Source organism: Balaenoptera physalus, assembly GCF_965194825.1.
Source record: "Balaenoptera physalus genome assembly, chromosome: 3".
NCBI lineage: Eukaryota > Metazoa > Chordata > Mammalia > Artiodactyla > Balaenopteridae > Balaenoptera > Balaenoptera physalus.
Genome location: NC_138890.1, coordinates 37,757,105 through 37,777,641, shown reverse-complemented (window position 1 = coordinate 37,777,641; position 20,537 = coordinate 37,757,105). Strand labels below are relative to the sequence as shown.

General features: G+C 40.2%; 1 protein-coding gene across 2 annotated transcripts in view; it reads left to right on the top strand.

Moving 5' to 3' along the window:
• TTC1 (tetratricopeptide repeat domain 1) overlaps window positions 1–20,537 on the top strand; it is a 56,120-nt gene that overhangs the window by 29,894 nt on the left and 5,689 nt on the right. For both annotated transcript variants that reach the window (XM_082456565.1, XM_082456564.1), the window contains exons 3-7: window positions 4,428–4,488; window positions 5,730–5,842; window positions 9,586–9,622; window positions 14,293–14,441; window positions 16,716–16,770. In XM_082456565.1, coding sequence (XP_082312691.1) covers window positions 4,428–4,488; window positions 5,730–5,842; window positions 9,586–9,622; window positions 14,293–14,441; window positions 16,716–16,770 — 415 coding nt within the window. The remainder of the gene's footprint in view (window positions 1–4,427; window positions 4,489–5,729; window positions 5,843–9,585; window positions 9,623–14,292; window positions 14,442–16,715; window positions 16,771–20,537) is intronic.

The following is a 20,537-nucleotide window of genomic DNA, read 5'->3' as shown; positions in this document are numbered from 1 at the left end:
TCTGTGGAAGCAGCAGCTCTTTTTTCCAGGGTTTACTGCTTAACGGGTCACTGAGTTGTGATTTATCAGACCAAAAAATAAAATTCCTTCCTTAGAATAATTGGCCTCTGAAATACGTTCTGGAGCTCACCTCTTGGCCAGTTCAACTTTGAGGCCTAGTTATAAAGACACCGTGAGCTTTTCTCAGGCTGCCTGCTCAGGCTGGCCCTTATCAATAATTCCTTCTGGGTGTACCTTGGCTCTAGGCTTTTCTCATTGAAATGTTAATGTTCTAAATTTACCAAATAATGATTAAACTCTTAAAACACACACACACACACACACACACACACACACACACACACACACACACGCACGCACGCACGCACGCACGCTTCACAAGAGCCTGATCTGGTAGTCTGAAAGACTTATCTGTGTTCATGGAACATTCCTGATAAGTTGGCACTGGAGAGCAGATATAGACCAGAAAGTAGCTTGAAATTAGAGTTAAAATAGATTGAAATTGTTAATGTATGGACATTAAACTCTAATAACTTGATGAGTTGCCCTTCTCTAAAGAATTTTTTTGATATAACTGTTTTTTTAAAATATATTCCAGACCTTTAAGACCTGTGATGCATTTATTCATGTGATCCTATAATTTTTTATTTTAACTTATTAACATGCTACCTTGCATTAATATATTTTCTAATGTGAAAACAACTTTTCATTTCATTGTTAGAACGTTATTAGCCAGTGATACATGGATGTGTGTGTGGTTTTGAGTGAATTTAAAATTGATCAAATGAATTCCCTAATATTTATAGGGTTTTGATTTTACCCTAATTGAAATTGTTTTAGAATTTAAAAATTTTTTTTTAGTTTTTCTTAAACCCCTTCACCCATTCTCCCACACCCACCCCACCCCACCCCACCCCACCCCACCCCCCTGCCCCAACCTATGAGCCTGGTGTTTTTTGTTTTGTTTTGTTGTTTTGTTTAGATTCCACATATAAGAGAAATCATATGGTGTTTGTTTTTCTCTGACTGATTTATTTCATTTAGCATAATGCCCTCTAGGTTCATCCATGTTGTCGCAAATGGGAAGAGTTCATTCTCTTTTATGGCTAAATAATATTCCGTTGTATGTATATGTATGTGTGTGTGTGTGTGTGTGTGTATGTAACACCACAGTTTCTTTTTTTTTTTTTAAAGAGCTCCTGGCTTATTTATTTATTTATTTATTTATTTATTTGGCTGTGTTGGGTCTACGTTTCTATGCGAGGGCTTTCTCTAGCTGTGGCAAGCAGGGGCCACTCTTTGTCGCGGTGCACGGGCCTTTCACTGTCGCAGCCTCTCTTGTTGCGGGGCACAGGCTCCAGACGCGCAGGCTCAGTAGTTGTGGCTCACGGGCCTAGCTGCTCCGCGGCATGTGGGATCTTCCCAGACCAGGGCTCGAACCCGTGTCCCCTGCATTGGCAGGCAGATTCTCCACCACTGCGCCACCAGGGAAGCCCCACACCACAGTTTCTTTACCATTCATCCATTGACGGCCACTTAGATCGTTTCCATATCTTGGTTATTGTAAACAACACTGCAGTGAACATGGGGGTGCAGATATCTTTTTGAGTTAGTATTTTCATTTTCTTAAAATAAATACCCAGAAGTGGAATTGCTGGATCATATGGTAGTTCTATTTTTAAGTTTTTAAGGAACGTCCATACTGTTTTCCATAGTGGCTGTACCGATTTACATTCCCACCAACAGTGCACAAGGGATTTCTTTTCTCCACATTCTTGCCAACGCTTGTTATTTCTTGTCTTTTTGATAATAGCCATTCTAACAGGTGTGAAGTGATATCTCATTGTAGTTTTGATTTGCATTTCCTTGCTGATTAATGATTTTGAACATCTTTTCATGTACCTGTTTGCCATGTATGTCTTCTTTGGAAAAATGTCCGTTCAGATCTTCTTTTTAATAAGATTGAGGTTTTTTGCTGTTAAGTTGTATGAGTTCTTTATGTATTTTAGATATTAATGCCTTATCAGGTATATGATTTGTAAATATTTTCTTCCATTCATTTTGTTGATGGTTTCCTTTGCTGTCCAGAAGCTATTTAATTTGATGTAGTCCCACTTGTTTATTTTTGCTTTTGGTGTCAGATTCAGAAAATCATTACCAAGACCTATGTCAAGGAGCTTACCGCCTTAGTTTTCTTCTAAGAGTATTATGGTTTCAGGTCTTATGTTCAAGTCTTTAATCCATTTTGAATTAATTTTTGAGTGTAGTATAACATAGTGGTTCATTTTCATTCTTTTGCATGTGGTTGTCCAGTTTTCCCAGCACCACTTATCGAAGAGACTGTCCTTTCCTCATTGTATATTCTTGGCTCCTTTATCGTAAATTAATTGACCATGTGTGTGGGTTTATTTCTGGGCTCTCTGTTCTGTTTCATTGATCAGTGTGTCTGTTTTTATGCCAATACCATACCGTTTTAATTACTATAGTTTTGTAATATAGGTTGAAATCAGGGAGCATGATGCCTCCAGCTTTGTTTTTCTTTCTCAAGATTGCTTTATCTATTTGGGGTTGAAATAACTTTTAACTGGATTTGTTATGGGGTTTTCTTGGCCTCCAGCATCAAATCCCCTTTCTCATGTGGAGGAAATTCCCCTGTGCTGTAATCATGTTGAGTGCCAGTCAATCCCCCGATTCCCTCACTCTGTTTTCTGACAGCCAAGGCATGTGACCTATGCTTGGCTCATTGGATGCTTCTGACCAAAACTTTAAATCTGGATCAGGACAAAGAAAGGGGAATGGTTAGGATTTATTGGCTGCTATTACAGTCCTATTTTGGCCAGATTCTTCCACTAAAAGACACTTAATGTTTTCTTGCTTTTTGACTTAACAGAGCTGCCTTGAGTCCTGCCTGTTTTCTAAGCCTATATTTTAGGCCTCCCTTTGATTGTGTGAGCCCCACAGTAGCTTTCCAGTAAATATTCCCTTAATTTTTTTTTTTTTTGCCTAAGATAGTCCTTTTGCTAGCATCCAAAAATCCTGACCAGTACAACAGAGGATATTATAATTCAAGCACCTCCTTCCTGGGTAGTACTAGGTAAATGTGGCCACATTTTTGTGTTTTGATTGCCATCACCACTACCCATTTTATTTTTTCCTGTATTCCCTTACAGTAGTCCTTCTTCAGATATGTTATATCTTAAAATGAATTATTATTGTGTCTGCTGAACATTAATAGATGTCATAAAAACTAATTTCAGTTTATACCTACCTTTTAGTTTCTTTATTGAGATTCATCAAGTGTTCTGTTTCATCCAGAGTATAGTAATAAGGTATTTGGAAAGCACCCTGGTCTCAACAGCTCATTTACAAATCTCCAGAGACATAACATTTTTAGTTTAGTTCCTAATCTTAAGAGTACCAATTGTTTAGGCTCCCAGTTCGTACTGTGGATGAAAAACCCTGCTAACTTTATTTCCTCCCTTTGAAGTTTTTATTTAGTCAGAAGCTTCAAGAAAGAAGGAAGAGATTTTTGGAGATTCTCTCTTTTTTAAAAATGCTGTCAAAAGGTGGCAGGCAGACCCTGCTGCCAGTTCTGCTTCTGCCGACCATATTGCTAAGATGTTCAGGGCTGAAAGCACATAGGGACTCGGCACGTGTCATCTTTGCTCTACAGAATAACATTCACTCTGCCTTTGAGTTCAAAGAGTGCTTGGCCATCTGTGTTAATTTCTGAGTTGTTAGAAGAAGCTAAGAAAAGAGAGGTTTCTCTGGGTTTCTTCAAATTTCCCTGTGTTAGCCCTCTAACTGCATACTGCCTGACCCTGCAAATAAGACTTGTCCTCCATAATGCGCTCTGCTGGCTACTGTATGTCACCTTTATGACACAAACTGCAATTGTAGCTAAATAAGTATTACATTATTTATTTTACAGAAAAATAATAGCTCATATTTATTGAGCCCTATTTGCCAGTCGGTGTTTTGGGAGTTTTACATAAATTATCACATTAATCCATAAGTCTATTAAAGCCTTAAGTTTTAGATGAAGAAACTAGGCTCAGAACGATCTGGAACTTGTCCAGGATCTTCTACAATTAATAAGTAGCAGATCTAGAATTTGAATTTGTAATGGTAAGCGTACCAGTGGGTGTACTTAGTTTCATTTTTAGTAAATAGAAATTACTGTTCCATGCAAAAGCTAGAAACATAGAAAACCTGGGTTTTATCTTTTAAACATCAAGAATTCACTTGATGATTAGCCAGATGGTCATGTGTTTTTTTCTGTATGTTTGAGATTTAGATAAAACTGACCCAGTTCTCAAAAGTCAAGCTGCTGCCTATTGAATAGCGTAATGTGTAATGAAAGCTGACCTTTTTGTTCATTTATCATAATATTGTGAGAATTTATGTCATTCTCTGATCTCTTTCAGAGAAGGAGAGAAGAGAGCTCTAGACTAAAGGAGGAGGGAAATGAGCAGTTTAAGAAAGGAGGTAAGATACCTATTTCAGCACTGATGCTGGGCGTCTTGACTCCTCATTCTTTTGTAGATTCTGTGAAGAAACACCAAAGAACATTTGGAAACAACTAGCAGACCTAAACTGCTAATAATACCCTGTTGCCTCCCAACACCTTGGAATTTTGTTTTTTTACCAGGTCCAAATTATTCTCCAGTGACAGTGACCAGTTACCATGTGTCTCTAGGCACAGGCATAGTTTTTCTTTTCTGTAATCTACTGTCTATAAACCCAGAGATTAGGAGGAAAAACTCTTGAGTTTTTGCTTTGGGAAACTCTAAACTGGAATGTTAAAAGGCTATTTGCTGCATTGCTGTCAAAACAGGGTCCCCGTTACTCACCTGTGACAGTGCTGTGAATACTGGCCCCAGTGCATCTGGTGTGGCCGAGCGAAGGATTTTGTTTGTACTTTGGTTGCTCTTTCATGTGCCTTTTTCTGTGGATGCCTTAAGTAGAGAGATGTTCCTTCTGCATTTCCTATATTTGCTTAGGAATAAGTGGGGTTCGTTCTTATAATTTGGGGGAACTATTTGATCTTATGATCAAATTCTATCACATCTCAGAGTGTGCATGCTTTAGAAATCTAGGAGTAGTAACATCTTCCCCTAGTTATTTTTAGGTTAAAAAAAATTTGTTTTCTTATATCCTGGTTTAGCAATCATCACTTATTTTTTTCTAAGAAAACTAAAGGTTCTTTGAAAACGTATCTCCTTGTATTTTAGTATTAAATATTTCAAATCTGAGAAAGGAGTGAGTAGGCAATTTTTCTTTTAGTACCCTGACCATAATTCTTTGTGTGGCAATGGATATATAAATTTATCACCATTTTCTCTTTTAAGGTGTTTAGTCAACTGCTGAATTTTACATTGTTGCCTTTGGCTCTATAAAATGTTTCTCCAAACATTTCATGGAAGCAGTTTTAGCGGGGTTGACTCAATGAAAGCACAATGTCTTTAATGAAAATATATACATAGAATTTTTTTCTTCATCCCGGGCCATTAATCCCAGATTTCAGTCCCTTTCATCTGTCCAGTTCCCTAATCCCCTTTCAAAACTCTTTACTAAATTGATAAGCCAAATGAAAGGTGAACATATAGAGCATTCTGTTGGAGACCTTTGTCCCGTGAATGGAAAGCTATGCATTCTGAGATCTTTTGGAATACAGTGATATCAGGTATAAAATCATAACGACCTCTCATATTTTACCTTATCCTCAGATTATATAGAAGCTGAAAGTACTTACAGTCGAGCCCTTCAGATGTGTCCATCCTCCTTCCAGAAAGACAGGTCTATTCTGTTTTCAAATAGAGCTGCTGCAAGGATGAAACAGGTATGTATCTTTGACCTTTTCTTTCTAAGAAGCACATGAACTTACAGTGTTTTCGTAGTATAGCTTCTCTCCAGAAACAAGCGTAGGGGCTCTAAAGTTGCTGCCTCTCTTTTCCTACCCATATATTTCCCTGATTTAAAGGGCACGGGGAAGATAGAAAAAATATTTTGAAAAACTTCAGTCAGATTACTGTTCACATTCCTCATTAAAGTGGCTGAGTGAACACTTTCATGGAAGGAAGCCTGGCAAAGTTTCCGCCAAACTAGGGCAAGTTAATGAAGCAAAGAGCCTAGTGCATCTCCTAGAATAGCTACAGCTGCTTATTTTAGGCCTCTGGAACTCTAGATAAAGACCCAAAGCGATAGGAAACAGTGCTTAAAACTGGACTTCAAGATGCTTATCCCTGAGATTCTGATTTTCTGTTGAAAGTGTGGACATAGGGAGAAACGTCCAAGAGTTGGGGTGAGAGGTACGCTTAAATGCAAAGTAGGTGTCAGGGTAAGTTCAAAGGTATTTTGTATTTCCAAAGGATTGAGAACCTGGTGTAACGGTGAACTTAGAATAGATGAGAGTATAAATATATTTGTTTGGTATTGTGCTGGATACCAAAAGTTAGATTTGTGATTTGTCTGATATTCCTATTTAGTCAACATAGTAAATCTTGCCAGATTGAAATGATGAGAGCTTGAAAAAAACAATACCACTTGTTTAACTGTGACTACTTGTAGTCAAAGCACAAAGGGTAGGTTTTTTAACACACCTTTAAGCAACTACGAAGCAGACCCAAGACTGGGTGAAGTGGTTTTCTGTTCGTTTAGATCAGGTATCTACATCACTTTCTTTTTTGATGTTGACTGGAATTCTCTAGTGCTTCTACCAAAGTGACTTTGGATGGCCAGGGTTTTTTTTTTTTTTTTTTAATTTTATTTATTTATTTATTTATTTTACTTGTGGCTGTGTTGGGTCTTCGTTTCTGTGCGAGGGCTTTCTCTAGTTGCGGCAAGTGGGGGCCACTCTTCATCATGGTGCGCGGGCCACTCACTATATTGCGGCCTCTCTTGTTGTGGAGCACAGGCTCCAGACGCGCAGGCTCAGCAATTGTGGCTCACGGGCCCAGTCGCTCCGTGGCATGTGGGATCTTCCCAGACCAGGACTCGAACCCGTGTCCCCTGCATTGGCAGGCAGATTCTCAACCACTGCGCCACCAGGGAAGCCCAGCCAGGGTTTTTAAAGGGGGGTGGGGGTGTGCTTGAATATTCGGACATGCAAAAAGTTTTATTTTAACCCAGACTCGTATGTTTTATTATTGGATTCAGTGTCCAAGGTGAAGTTTTTTAGAGTGATTCCTGTGGCATGAGAGAAGGAATAATTCTGGAGTATACAAACAGACATTTTGTATCAAGGGAAGTAAAACAACTGTTTTAAGTTTACTTAAAACAACAGTCATTAATATATTCTACCATCGATCAGAATTCACACCTAACAGTTTTTACACTTAGCTGGAAAATTCTGATCTTTCACTTTTGCCTCTTTGAGACATTTAGCCACATTCTTAGACTGGAAATTGTCATTGTAAAGTGAGATCAAGGATACCTTCAGTGTCAGAGAAAACGCACCATACCCATTTGGCTCCTGGGTTTTGGGGTTCTTTGTTCCCACAATTGCCAAGTTACTGGCATTGCTAGTGTTGGGCTAGTATGATCGACTGGTTCTTGAATTAGGAAAATGTATGGCCTTGCTAGTCTTCTGTCTGTCACAGCTGAGGAGAACTCGAAAGAGTTGCTCTGTGACTCTTTCCTGAACAAAGGATAGGTTTGTTAGTGGGGTTTTTGTTTGTTTTGTTCTTTTAACTTGCATTCCTAATATTTTTAAAAGATCCTAAAATTATAGACTTGGAGACTTTCAGAATTAATGTGCTGAAGTGATTTAAGGAGCATGTTCTGAGTTTAAGGAAGTGATGGGTTAACTGCTTTAAGAAGAATTTCTGAAAGGCAAGTTTGCAGGCTCAGCATCCCTGACTGGGTGTGCCTGGTCAAGCTTTATGTTTCATGTCGGGAGAGGGAAAAGGCAAACTGGAGTTAGGACAGAGTTTCAGCTCTAGGCCTGACTACACAAGAGCAGACAAAGCCCTAAAAAAATAGGCTCTAAAAGTAGTTACTTGGGGGCACAAAGAAAACCACCACAGCAGTTGTACACGTAAGTTATAAAGATTTGGGACTTCCCCAGTGGTGCAATGGTTAAGAATTCGCCTGCCAATGCAGGGGACACGGGTTCGAGCCCTGGTCAGGGAAGATCCCACAGGCCGCAGAGCAACTAAGCCCGTGAGCCACAACTACTGAGCCTGCGTTCCACAACTGCTGAAGTCCGTGTGCATAGAGCCTGTGCTCCACAACAAGAGAAGCCACCGCAATGAGAAGCCCGCGCACTGCAACAAAGAGTAGCCCCCGCTCACTGCAACTAGAGAAAGCCCATGCGCAGCAACGGAGACCCAACACAGCCATAAATTAATTAATTAATTAATTAATTTTAAAAGTTATAAAGATTTATTCCTATTTCAGTTTAAAATATGAAGTTGAATCTTAGATTTATAGAAATCTAATAAGTTGGGGAAATACTGACTTACAGATTTCTTTACTACAGGACTTCTTGTTAGAGTTTTTAATATGTGAATTGCTATGATGAACACTGGAAGAGATAATATAGTTAGTGTTTCCCAAATGACTCTGGAACCTTTTTTGCTTATTGTGGGTAAAATACACATGCTACAAAATTGACCATTTTAACCATATTAAAGTATAGAATTCAGTGCCATTCACAGTGGCACTGAATATATTCACAGTGTTAGGCAGCCATCACCACTGTCTGGTTCCAAAATTTTTTTTATGACCCTAAAAGGAAACCCATTAAGCAGTCACTCCCCATCCTGGAACTGTTTCTGATTGAATCCTGAAACTCAATTTGGTAGACATTGCTCTAAAATATTCTGCAAAATATTTGGCATTTGCTACAGTAGCCATTCTGGAAGTATTGAACGTTTATTTGAACTAACATTTCTCTAACATTGTAGAAAATTTCTAATTTGGGGAAAATAGACATTTAGAGCTTAGAAAAGTTAAATAGCAGATTAGTGTCAGAGCTGAAACTAGAATCTAGTTCTTTTGATATCCTGTGTTCTTTCCACTGTGCCATGCTTCTCAATTCAGCAAGTTAAATTAGTTAGATATCTTATTTAGTGAATTGTTTTGTATTTTTGTTTCATCAGTGGATAAATTAAGGTTCATAACTGAGACTACACGACAAGCCATACAGTAGTCTGTAGATGGACCATCTGTATACATTTTCAAGATACCACTTTGGGTGCGATATATAACAGCTAGCCAAAGAGGAGGGTTATTAATTCAGTTATTCATATATCAGTCATTTGCCCTGTTAATTGATCACAAAGTTTTCTCACTGTCAACATTCTAATGTAAAGTGTCTTGCAAATATAACAAGTCAATTGCAACAATCTTTAAAGATACTTTAGGAAGAAGCTACTTGAAAAATTTGTCACCAGGAGGCTTTCAAGTTAGAGCTGTGAGCATAGTTTGAATTTTAGCTTGGAAGTAACATGCATGTTTTGGTGTTATTGAAAAGCATTCTGCATCTCCATAAGCAATTATTAATGATCAGCATATGTCATTGAGCCTTTGGGCTATTGAGACAGAATTAGGGTGACATATTAATGATCTGTTTCCTTTTAGGACAAGAAAGAGATGGCCATCAGTGACTGCAGCAAAGGTACAGCTTTTTGGTCTTGTTGCATGTTAACATACAAAAGCATTACCTCAGCTAGACAAGCAAATAAGGAGGCTCTCAGTCAGGTGTGTACTTGTACACATGTCCTCTTCTTCTGAGGCAGTTAAAAAAGAAGCTTTCGGCCTTTCTTAGAGGTACTGCACAGTAGTTGTCTTAGTGTAAGCATGCTTTTGAATGGATAGTTCAGTCAGTTTATCCTGTATTGGTAAATATATGGAGAATAATTCCAGGCTACCTTGGCCACAGAAACAGAGTTTATTCCCTGTATGTCCAAATTACTCTCCTTTGAAACTGAAGTTGAAGATCTTAGTTAGCTGCTATTGGGGTACCTGAATCTGTGTGTTTGGAAGGGCAGTTGCTGTTAGGGAATTGGTACTGTCTTCAGATGTAGTACTTAATCCAGACCTCCTTGCCATCATTTTAATTATCCTTTCAGGTTCCACACAATGAATCAAGCCTCTGCTATCTGAGTTCCATCATGGTCTTTTCGTTCTACCAACTGATAGAAACAGCCCCAGACATAGGATCACCATTGTTTTTTCCACAAATTTACTGATAGGCCAGACGGTTGTCTTGTCTTGGTGTGGAGAACACACAATCATTTTCCTTGCATCTTGCTACTCTCATGAGTCTTTCTAGCTAATTACTACTCTTGTAATTTGTGGGTTGTTGTTGTTGTTTTTCCATTTTCCTCCTTTGAATAACATTTTCTCTGAGAGAATCATAGAGTTAGAAAGAACCTTATATGTTATCTAATCCCACTCTCAGACCAAGCATGAATTCCCTCTTCTGTTTTGTTTTTTAGGTTTTTTTAACATGAATTAGTCACCCTCTCTACTGGATTTCTTTTCTTTATACTTGGTATTTCTATAGAGTATCTAAATGAAACTGTTACTACATTAGAATCTAGCAAACTTCTTCTGATCTATTTATCTTGGGCTGCAACTACTTCTGAATGTACTGTTTTGTTTGGAAGAAGGTGTTTGACCTTAATCTGTGTGAGATGTGTGGGTTTGAAGAGTTTAAATTAGGAACAAGCTTCTGATTTTCAGTTCTTTTCTCTGTAACCAAATGGTGAGAAAATGCCTTGTAAGCCTGATTAGCAGGGTATACACTAGGAAAGAGAATTCATTTCTAGCTGTAACCCTCAGTGTAGGAGCCAAGAAAATGAAAGGAAGGGGGAGGAAAGTGTTTCCAACCAAAGTGTTTTCCAGATTTGTTTTTGGATTTGGTTAAATCAGTATTCATGTGCTTATACTTAGTTGTTATGGGCTGCATATGGGTTGTTGAACCCATAGGCCAAATACATTGACACTAGTATGGTTTATTTGTATTAAGGACCCTTCTCCTCCCGCCAACCCCCCAAACACATGCCCACTCAGTGCATAAACCCTGGCAAAGGACTTAGCTTATTTCTGAGGTCATATTTGGAGCTCATTACTACCAGTTATATGGAAGAGTATTTAATGCTAGTCACCTTTGGTCTTTTAGCCTTGGCATAAATAAAGTTTAATTTAATTCTGTTTATATGGATTGAGAAAGAAAATCACAAGTTAGAGTGAAAAGTTGACATTTGAGGTTTTTGTAAAGTAATCATGGGGAATTCCCTGGCTGTCCAGTGGTTAGGACTCGGCGCTTTCACTGCCGGGGCCTGGGTTCAATCTCTGGTCGAGGAACTGAGATCCTGTAAGCTTTGAGGCGTGGCCAAAAAAAAAAAAGTAATCATGGGAAGAGAGAGTTCTTTCTCTTCAATACATATTTGCATTGTTAGAAGCTATCCACTAGTTGAGAAGGGGGCAGTATCTGAGTTAAAATGTAAATTAGGGGGTTCAGTTTTTTAAAAGATGTAGTAGAGGTCTTTGGAGTATTTTTTTTTTTTTTTCCTGTGAGTATTATGTAGTTGGGAATATTTTAAGAGAATATGATGTGCTGGACTAAGGGGAGGTTGACAGCGTGTAAAGTTGAAATGTTGAGGTTTGGGTTCTTTCAGAAAACCTTCTCCTGAACCAATATCCCCCTCCAACCCCTGTCCCATTTCTCTGGTCTGCTTCATTGAAAGATTGTCTATACCTACTGTGTCTCCTTTGTCTTCTCCCATTCTCTCCTCACGCATTCTTTGGACTTCTGTTTCATTCGTGCCCCTGAAACCCTTCTTGTAAAGGTCACCAACAACTTCCTCTTGTTCAGTAGTTGCTTCTCTATCCTCATCTTACTTGACCTCCCAAAAGCATTTAACACAGTGTGTCATTCCTCATTTTCTTCTGTTGCATTGGCTGTTCCTTTTTAGTCTCTTTTGCTGGCTTCTCTGTCAGCCTCATCATTTCGGAAGTCCCTAGTTCTTCATCTATAGGGCCCTCTTCTTTTTTTTCCCTCTATATTTTCTCCCTATGTGATCTCATCTAGTTCTGCAGCTTTAAATAACCCATCTCTATGCTATAGTTTATATTTTTGGCTCTGCCCTGTAGTCTGGAGCCCTGTAACCCATTGCAAAGTTGACATCTCCTCTGGGATGTCTAGTAGGCATTGCAGATTCAACGTGCCCAGAACAGACTCTGGTGCCTCCGCAGTCCCCATGCATGCATGCATGAATACAACTTGAGGTTAGTTTTTTTCATTCTAATGAATGGCATTATTATCCATTATTTACTTGCTGAAACGAAAACCTTTGGAGTCATCCCGGATTACTCTCTCTTTCATTCCACATGGCTTAATTGATTAGCAAATCCTTTGGGCTCTGATTCAAAGACGTTTCCTTAATGTGGCCTCTCCTTTCCGTCTCCACGGTTAGCAGCTTAGTCAGCATCCTCTCTCATCTGGACCATTGCAGTGACGTCCCAGCTGTCTCTGCTTCCCCTCGTCCCCTCCACACTGTAGCCACAGTGATCCTTTAAAACTGTAAATCAGATTATGTCTTAATCTTCTTAATCTGCTTGAAACCATTCCGGTGGCTTCGTATCACACTTAAGAAAGAGTCCAAGCTCCCTTCCCTGGCCAGCAAGGCCTCCGTGACCTGCTTGTTGCACATCTTCAACCTCATGTCTGCCGCAGCCCTTACCTAGTCACCAGCAAACACGTCACAGTTACTCTTGCTTTAGAGCCTTTACTCTTGTTAGTCCTTTTTCCTGTGTGCTCTTCCTCGGCTTTTCAAATGGCTGGCCTCCCTCAAATAATCCTTTTTCATATTTGACCACTCACTAAAGTTACTTATTCCCCTCTTCACTTGAATTTACATCACCTTGTTTTACTTTTCTCTACAGCACAAAACTATCTGAAATTATTTGTATGCCATCTTCTCTTGCCTCCTAGAATACCTTAAAGCTTCATGGGAACGTGGACGTAGTCTGTTCTGTTTGCCACTAGTATACTCCAGAGATACACTGCACTAGGTGCATATATTAGGTACTAAATAAATAGTTACTGAAAGCGTGAGTGAATTTAAAAACGAGTATATCACTTGAAAAGAAAAAAAGTTCTAGAGCCATGGTATTGCTTTCTCTTTTTTTTTAAAATTATTTATTTATTTTTGGCTGTGTTGGGTCTTCATTTCTGTGCGAGGGCTTTCTCCAGTTGCGGCGAGTGGGGGCCACTCTTCATCACGGTGCGCGGGCCTCTCACTGTTGCGATCTCTTGTTGTGGAGCACAGGCTCCAGATGCGCAGGCTCAGTAGTTGTGGCTCACGGGCTTAGTTGCTCCGCGGCATGTGGGATCTTCCCAGACCAGGGCTCAAACCCGTGTCCCCTGCATTGGCAGGCAGATTCTTAACCACTGCGCCACCAGGGAAGCCCCATGATATTGCTTTCTAACAGAGAAAGAAACAACTCAAAAAAGAATACAAGACTGTAGTATACTTGAACCAAAACACGAGCACTGGATTATTGGAAGGGTTGTTTTTGGAAAAAGGAGAGGATATTATGTGCCAGTGATCTAAGGGTGTTAGAGCGGGAGTTTGAAGGAACAGTGAGGATTTAGCTAAAAATGTAACCTCAGGAGTCAAGGCACGACCTCAGTAGCTGAGGCCTAGAAAAGAGAGAATGATAGCAGAGTCTGCCACCAAAGTTCTCCCTCAATTTTTTAATGTGTGACTTCAAATTCCCTCTTACTTTTTCACTGTGCCTTGAGCCCTGTGTTTTGGCTTGTTCTGAAGTGGGTGAAGGATAAGTAGGTGGAAAGCAGAACTTGGGTATGGACCAGGGTTTGGTAAACTACAGTCACAAGCCAAATCCAGCCTGCATGCCACCTGCTTTTTTACAGCCTACAAGCTAAGAATGGTTTTTACATTAAATGGTTGGAAATAAAATTAAAAGAGAAGTAATATTTCAAGACACATAAAAATTATGTGAACTTCAAATTTCAGTATCCATAAATAAAGGCTTATTGTGATGCACCTATAACCTTATTTGCTTATGCATCGTCTATGCTTGCTTTCATGCTACAATAGCAGAGTTCAGTAGTTGTAACAGACGGTCTGTCCCACAAAGTCTAAAATCTTTATTATCTGCCCTTTACAGAAGAAGTTTGCCAACTCTAGGTATGTCCTTTGACAAATAACTTTTCCTTATGGACCCATGGAGAATAATAAAGAAACTTGATATAGCTGAGGATGTATAGGCCCTTTTTCCTCATGGTGACAATTATTTCTTCTCTTTTTATAGCAATTCAGTTAAACCCCAGCTATATCAGGGCAATATTGAGGAGAGCAGAGTTGTACGAGAAGACTGACAAGCTGGATGAAGCCCTGGAAGACTATAAATCCATACTAGAAAAAGACCCATCAGTACATCAAGCAAGAGAAGCTTGTACGGTAAACCTAATTTTTTTACAAAAATATTTTCTATTCCTTGTGTTGCTACGTGGTGAATGTTAAATAATCCTTAGAGACACAACTATATGCCATTTCTAAGCTTTTGAGAAGCTTATCAGAATATATGGGAGATAGAACTTTGAAGTGGTGGCCACACACCCACTGTACCGTGCACTATGTAATCTTCATTCTAAAAGTGTTATCTGTGTAAACCTTTAACATCTAGGGTTGACAAGAACTTTATTTCATTGTTGGACTAGGGAAATCTTGTCTACTTGTAGGTGCCTGGTTTAGTTGAAAGTGAGTCTTAATATTATAGGTAACAAATTTCTGGTTTTCTTTTCATCCTTTTCCTTACTCAGTCACCAAGTTTCTATTCATTGTCATATGGCCAGCACATTTCCAATTGAATATATCTTTAACTTTCTTATCTCTCTTAAAATGACTCTAGTTCTTGTCCTTGGCACTAAAAATCCTTTTGCTTCTAAATGACATAATATTTTTTATGTCAGTTGTAAGTTAGCTAAATGTTACTGGTTTTCCTCCCTTTAAAAATAACTGCAGATTTGTGCTTTTACCTTTAGCACCACTCTTTGATTATCTCTAACGCACAGAGCAACATACACTCTGAAGGATATACTGCAGTACTGGATGTGTATATCTTATTGCCCCAAAATAATGCGTGTTCAAGTAAGTTCGACAAACACTGGCTTTAACTAAACAGGTTTCTTCGCTGCCAGACTTTTCAGAGGGCCATTACGATGGAGACGTCCGTTCTGAACCCAGTACGCAGCAGAGGTGGCAGCAGAGGTGGCAGGAGCCGGGGAGCTACAGGAGTCTTTTATTTAAGCCACAGTTCTCGGTTTTGTTTTTTGAATTGAGGGCACTTGCCAGCATTTACAAATGGAAAGATTTTACTAGATAAAAATCTAAGTTGGGCTCCTCTTGAAATTGAAAGATGCGGACAGGCTGGCTCCTCCTTGAGCTCCCACACGCTGGCCTGGCGTTCAGCTGGAGCTCTCGATTCCACGCTGAGCATGCCCGTCCTATTGCCTTACACCTGGTCCATTACTTATTTACATTTCCTCTCTGGCCCCTGAGGGCATCTGAGCCCCTGCTATACAGGTTCCCATCTAGTTCATGGGACTGTTATTCCACCAAGCTGACCTGAGAAATGTTGACTCATCTCCCTGCACTAATATTCTAGGTGGTTTGGGCTTTGTTTTGCTTTGTTTTTATACCCAATTGAGGTCAATTCCTTCAGTAACAACAGATCTTTTGAGTAATGGGAGAAGGGCTCGTTGGGGTAATTAAAATACATAAGCAATTTGAAAGCAGTTTTAATCCTTTATCTGACTTCTAACGTATCTCTGAATGGTGTTAGAATTAACTTAAATGTGACATGAGGAAAGGGAATAGAGTTCTTAAAATCTTGGCTGAATTCTTGGTAGCCTTTATCCTTGTGAAATTAGTTTTAAGAGTTCCGTGAAAGGGAGCCTTTTTTTAAAGCTAGCTGTCATATGCATAAAGAATTTATTTTATCTTGAATTATTACAACTGAGTTAATACTGGACTCCCAGAGTACGTGGGGGCAATTACAGAGCTAAAAGTGACCATAGAAGACTCTAATCTAGATCAGCTGGAGGTGATTTGGTTCCAGGGGACATTTGGCAGTGTGGGGAGGCACTTTGTCATGACTGGGAGGGTACTGTTGGCATCTGGTGAGTGGGGGCCGGGGATGCTCTAAACATTCTGCGATGCACAGGACAGCCCTACAGCAGTTACCCAGTCCAGAATAGCAGTAGTGCCAAGGCTGAGACGATCTGATGCTTTCTCAACAAATTAGATTACATAAAGAAAGGACTTCAAGTTAAAAAATACAAATGAGCAAAAAAATTAATAATATAAATATCACCTATAATCCCACCACCTAAATATACCCCTGTAAACATCTGGTTTGTATCCTTTCAGACATTTTCTGTGTGTGTGTGTGTGTGTGTGTGTGTGTGTGTGTGTGTGTGTGTTTCACCAAGTTTTTATTGAGGTCCTCCTTGGGCCACTGTGCTAAGAACTGGGAATATAGCATTGAACCAAACCAAACTCCTGTCTCTGTAGCTCCCCTGCAGACAGACATTTGTTTTTCTCTATGTTTAATAGGCTCATGTATATGTACTTAACCTGGTCTCACTTTCACATGAGGTTTTTAATGTTTCTCAAATTCAAAATAAAGCCAAAAGATTTTCACAACCCACGTTTTGGTGCTTTTTCCCTCAGAGGTTACCTAAGCAAATTGAGGAACGTAATGAAAGACTAAAGGAAGATATGTTAGGTAAGTCTGCTTTCCTTACCTTCTCTTGACCATAAATAGCTAGGAAGCTGGGGATGGGGCCATCAGTACTTTTATTCATTAGAGGAGAATACAGCAGTTAGAAATAGCTTTGGGGCCCTTCGTTTGTTGTGGGCACCAGTACCATGGGGCTAGTGAGTTCTTAACCATTTTTAACTCTAGAAGGAGCAGTTTGGTTTAGAGTGGATAGCAGCTTTTCAAAAACTAAACTTCCATTTTGTGTGTGTTGTTTGGTTTTTTTTTTGGAAAATTTTCCTGCCTTCAAGAATGCAAACATAATTAACTCCCAACCTGGGCTGCCACCAACCTCTGTTTCAGATCATGAATTTCATAAAAACAGTTGAATTTCTTCATTTGAGTAAACAACTTCAGGTTTTTTGGTTTTTGTGTTTTTTATTTATCTGTCTATCTATCTATTTATTTATAGACCCAATGGCTGCATTGGGTCTTCGTTGCTGTGTGTGGGCTTTCCCTAGTTGTGGCGAGTGGGGGCTACTCTTCGTTGCGGTGCACAGGCTTCTCGTTGCAGTGGCCTCTCGTTGTGGAGCACAGGCTCTAGGCACGCGGGCTTCAGTAGTTGTGGAGCATGGGCTCAGTAGTTGTGGTGCACGGGCTTAGTTGCTCCGTGGCATGTGGGATCTTCCCGGACCAGGGCTCGAACCCGTGTCCGCTGCATTGGCAGGCGGATTCTTAACCACTGCCCCACCAGGGAAGTCCCAACTTCAGGTTTTAAGTTCATTAGGATGCAATCAGTACAAGCCAATACCCTGTCAAAACCAAGGGGATTTTTCTTTTGAAAATGGCGTTCAGAGTCCCTTTAGTGTTTGAGAACACATGAGAGGGCAAGAATTAGTAGTAAATTGGAAGGGGGAAAAGACTGTGGGTTGGGGGGTTGGGGAAATGGTTTCATTTGACCCATGTTTTAGTTACTTCTTGTATTTGCCAAAGCATGTTTATAGTTGGAATTAGAGAGTTCCTCTCATGAACAGTCTGCTTGACTAAGGGGAGTAAAGGCTCCTGGACAGAGACCTGCCCAGCATAGTCTGCTTATAACCTGTCTGATAGTTCTCTGTTCAGGACCTCCTATATATTTTTCCTTATGAATATTTTCTAAATCTATATTGTGAATTGCAGTCACATGGGACTAAAGGAAAATCATTTAAAATAAATTGAGCCTGGCCATTTATGGCCTTTAGGCATCAGTATCCAGAGAATGAGACAAATTTCCCCAAAGATCACTCTGATAGCAAAGTTGATTGAGAAGAAGCCACTAACCTAGTCGATCCAAAGCCCTCCGGCCCCTGCTGGATAGACTCAGACTCCAAGGGGAGATGCTTCAGACTTGGGGAGATTTCTGGAGCCTTCCTCAGTTTTTCCAAAATTGGCTCTTTCCCTAATTTACATGTTTAATTAAATTTGACACCATGTTTGAGCAGAAAAGTTATTTTGGAGGTACTTTTTCTTCAAAGAAGAGGGAAAAGAACATTTTCTTACCTATTCACAATGATGCTTTATTTTAGCAAAAAAAAAAAAAAAGGAAAGAAAGAAATAGTTTGCATTTAGCTGAGCTGGATTTCATGCTGAAAGAGATGACTTGGTGAATGAGCATGGTGGATTTGGAAAAGACACTTAGGCACTGGTCTCTGGGTCCATTTGTTTTGAACCAATATGGAAAGATAAAGGGATAGGTATAAGTTGAATCTTACTGCCATTGTCAGTTCCAGATGGAATCAAAACTTCCATCTGTCCTTGCCACTCTAAATTCTAATGAGCTGATGTTTCCTGTCTTGTGGCTTTGGCTTTTACTTATGTTGTTCCCTTCGTAAACAACTTAAGTTGCTTGGTAAATAATATGTCAGTTTGTTCTTACACATCAGTAGTCTGAATGGCTGGACTCTTTTATATTCTTTTTTTTCTTTTTTTTTTTTTTTATTATTACTTTTGTCTGTGTTGGGTCTTCCTTGCTGCACGCAGGTTTTCTCTAGTTGCAGTGAGCAGGGGCTGCTCTTCATTGCAGTGCGTGGGCTTCTCATTGTGGTGGCTTCTCTTGTGGAACATGGGCTCTAGGCGCACGGGCTCCAGTAGTTGTGGCGCATGGGCTCAGTAGTTGTGGCTCACGGGCTCTGGAGCGCAGGCTCAGTAGTTCTGATGCACGGGCTTAGTTGCTCCACGGCATGTGGGATCTTCCCGGACCAGGGCTTGAACCCATGTCCCCTGCACTGGCAGGCAGATTCTGAACCACTGCGCCACCAGGGAAGCCCCTTCCTTTATATTCTTAATGAATATAAGGATCATGAATAAAATACTGGTGCTGGGTGTCACCTGCCGTAGGAGAGCCTTAAAGGGAGAAATCACTCTCAGCCCCACAAGAGCTTTCTGGTGTTCTTCCTTCCTTGTTACAGATGAACCAGCTTTGATTCATGTGCTTTGAGATTTTTGGAGGCTGGTCCCTCTAGAAGCGCAGAGTAACGTCACTTGCTTAGAAGTTCTGAGCAAGCTTTTTGCAGTGGACTGCATGATTTTTAGTGCTAGTTTCTCTGGGAATGATGGTTTCTGCTGGAAGACTGGCAGTTAAAGATTTTTAAAACTAACACCATTTGTCACTGGCATTTACTAAGTTATGTGATTATTTAACAAAATGAGATTGTCTTCAAGTTTGTTTGATAATGTTGACTTGCTTTTCCTTTTCTCTCTGTAACTTGACTTCCTTTTTGTTAGAAAGAAGAGCTACGTACCCCCCTTCTTGGGAAAAAAAATTCTAATTGGAATTATGAATGGGTAGAAGATACTTGCTCCTCTCTTCTTAGTCTGTCATTTATAAATGTCATCCTTAGAGCAGGAGTGGAGACCCAGGGTGGCAGTCACTCATAGTGCCACAGCCCGTGCCAGAGGGGACAGTCATGCTGACTTTGGATTTGAGGAAAGGGGTCAGTAACTGGAGTGCTTCCTTTTGTCCTTCTTCTGGGAAGATAGCCTGGCGGCTGTTACAGCCGGGAAATGACTTAAGGGTTTAGTCAGTGGTGTGGTGAGGCGGGAAAGGTGTCCTGGACAGAGCACCCCAGGAGGCTCAGAGCATTTAGCTTCTGTTCCAACCATTCCGGGAGATCTGCTCTTCCTGCCTCAGTCGAGAGGCTGTCCTGACCTGGAAAACCTAGAACTGTGACATAAAACTCTTTGATTCCCCCGAAGGATCAAGAGACGTGGGTGAGGCACTGCCCCAGAAACCCTACCTTCCTTTCACTGGCACCCAGCTGCTCGGCACACATGGGCCTTGTTCCCCATCCAGCCCAGGTTTTCCACTTGTACCATGCCCTCCTTCCACCTTCTTGGAACATGTTGCTGGTCTCCTGATTCCTGAAGTTACTCAGGTGTTCACTCCTGGCCATTAGCATCCTAATGAGTGTGTAGTTGTGAACTGAATTAAGAATACCACCTTGTATGTTCCATGTTCAAAAGCTAGATTTGGAGCCAGAAGTAACTTGTTCATTGTCATTGTGAGGATGCAACAGATCTTTTTTGGCTACTCCTGCGCATTGTGTGCTTCTCTGCAAATGATAGAGGGTCCTAGAATCAGCTCCCTTGACAAATATCACAAGAGAGCCTCAAAATTGTTACTGTCCCTTAAAACTGCTGAAGCCATACATGTGGGTTTGGAAATCCAGGCTCTTTTTTTCACATTTCTCTTCCTGCTGCCCTGCCCAGTACTCATTACAGACTGTACACTTGCCATGCCATGTGCTCTGGCCACT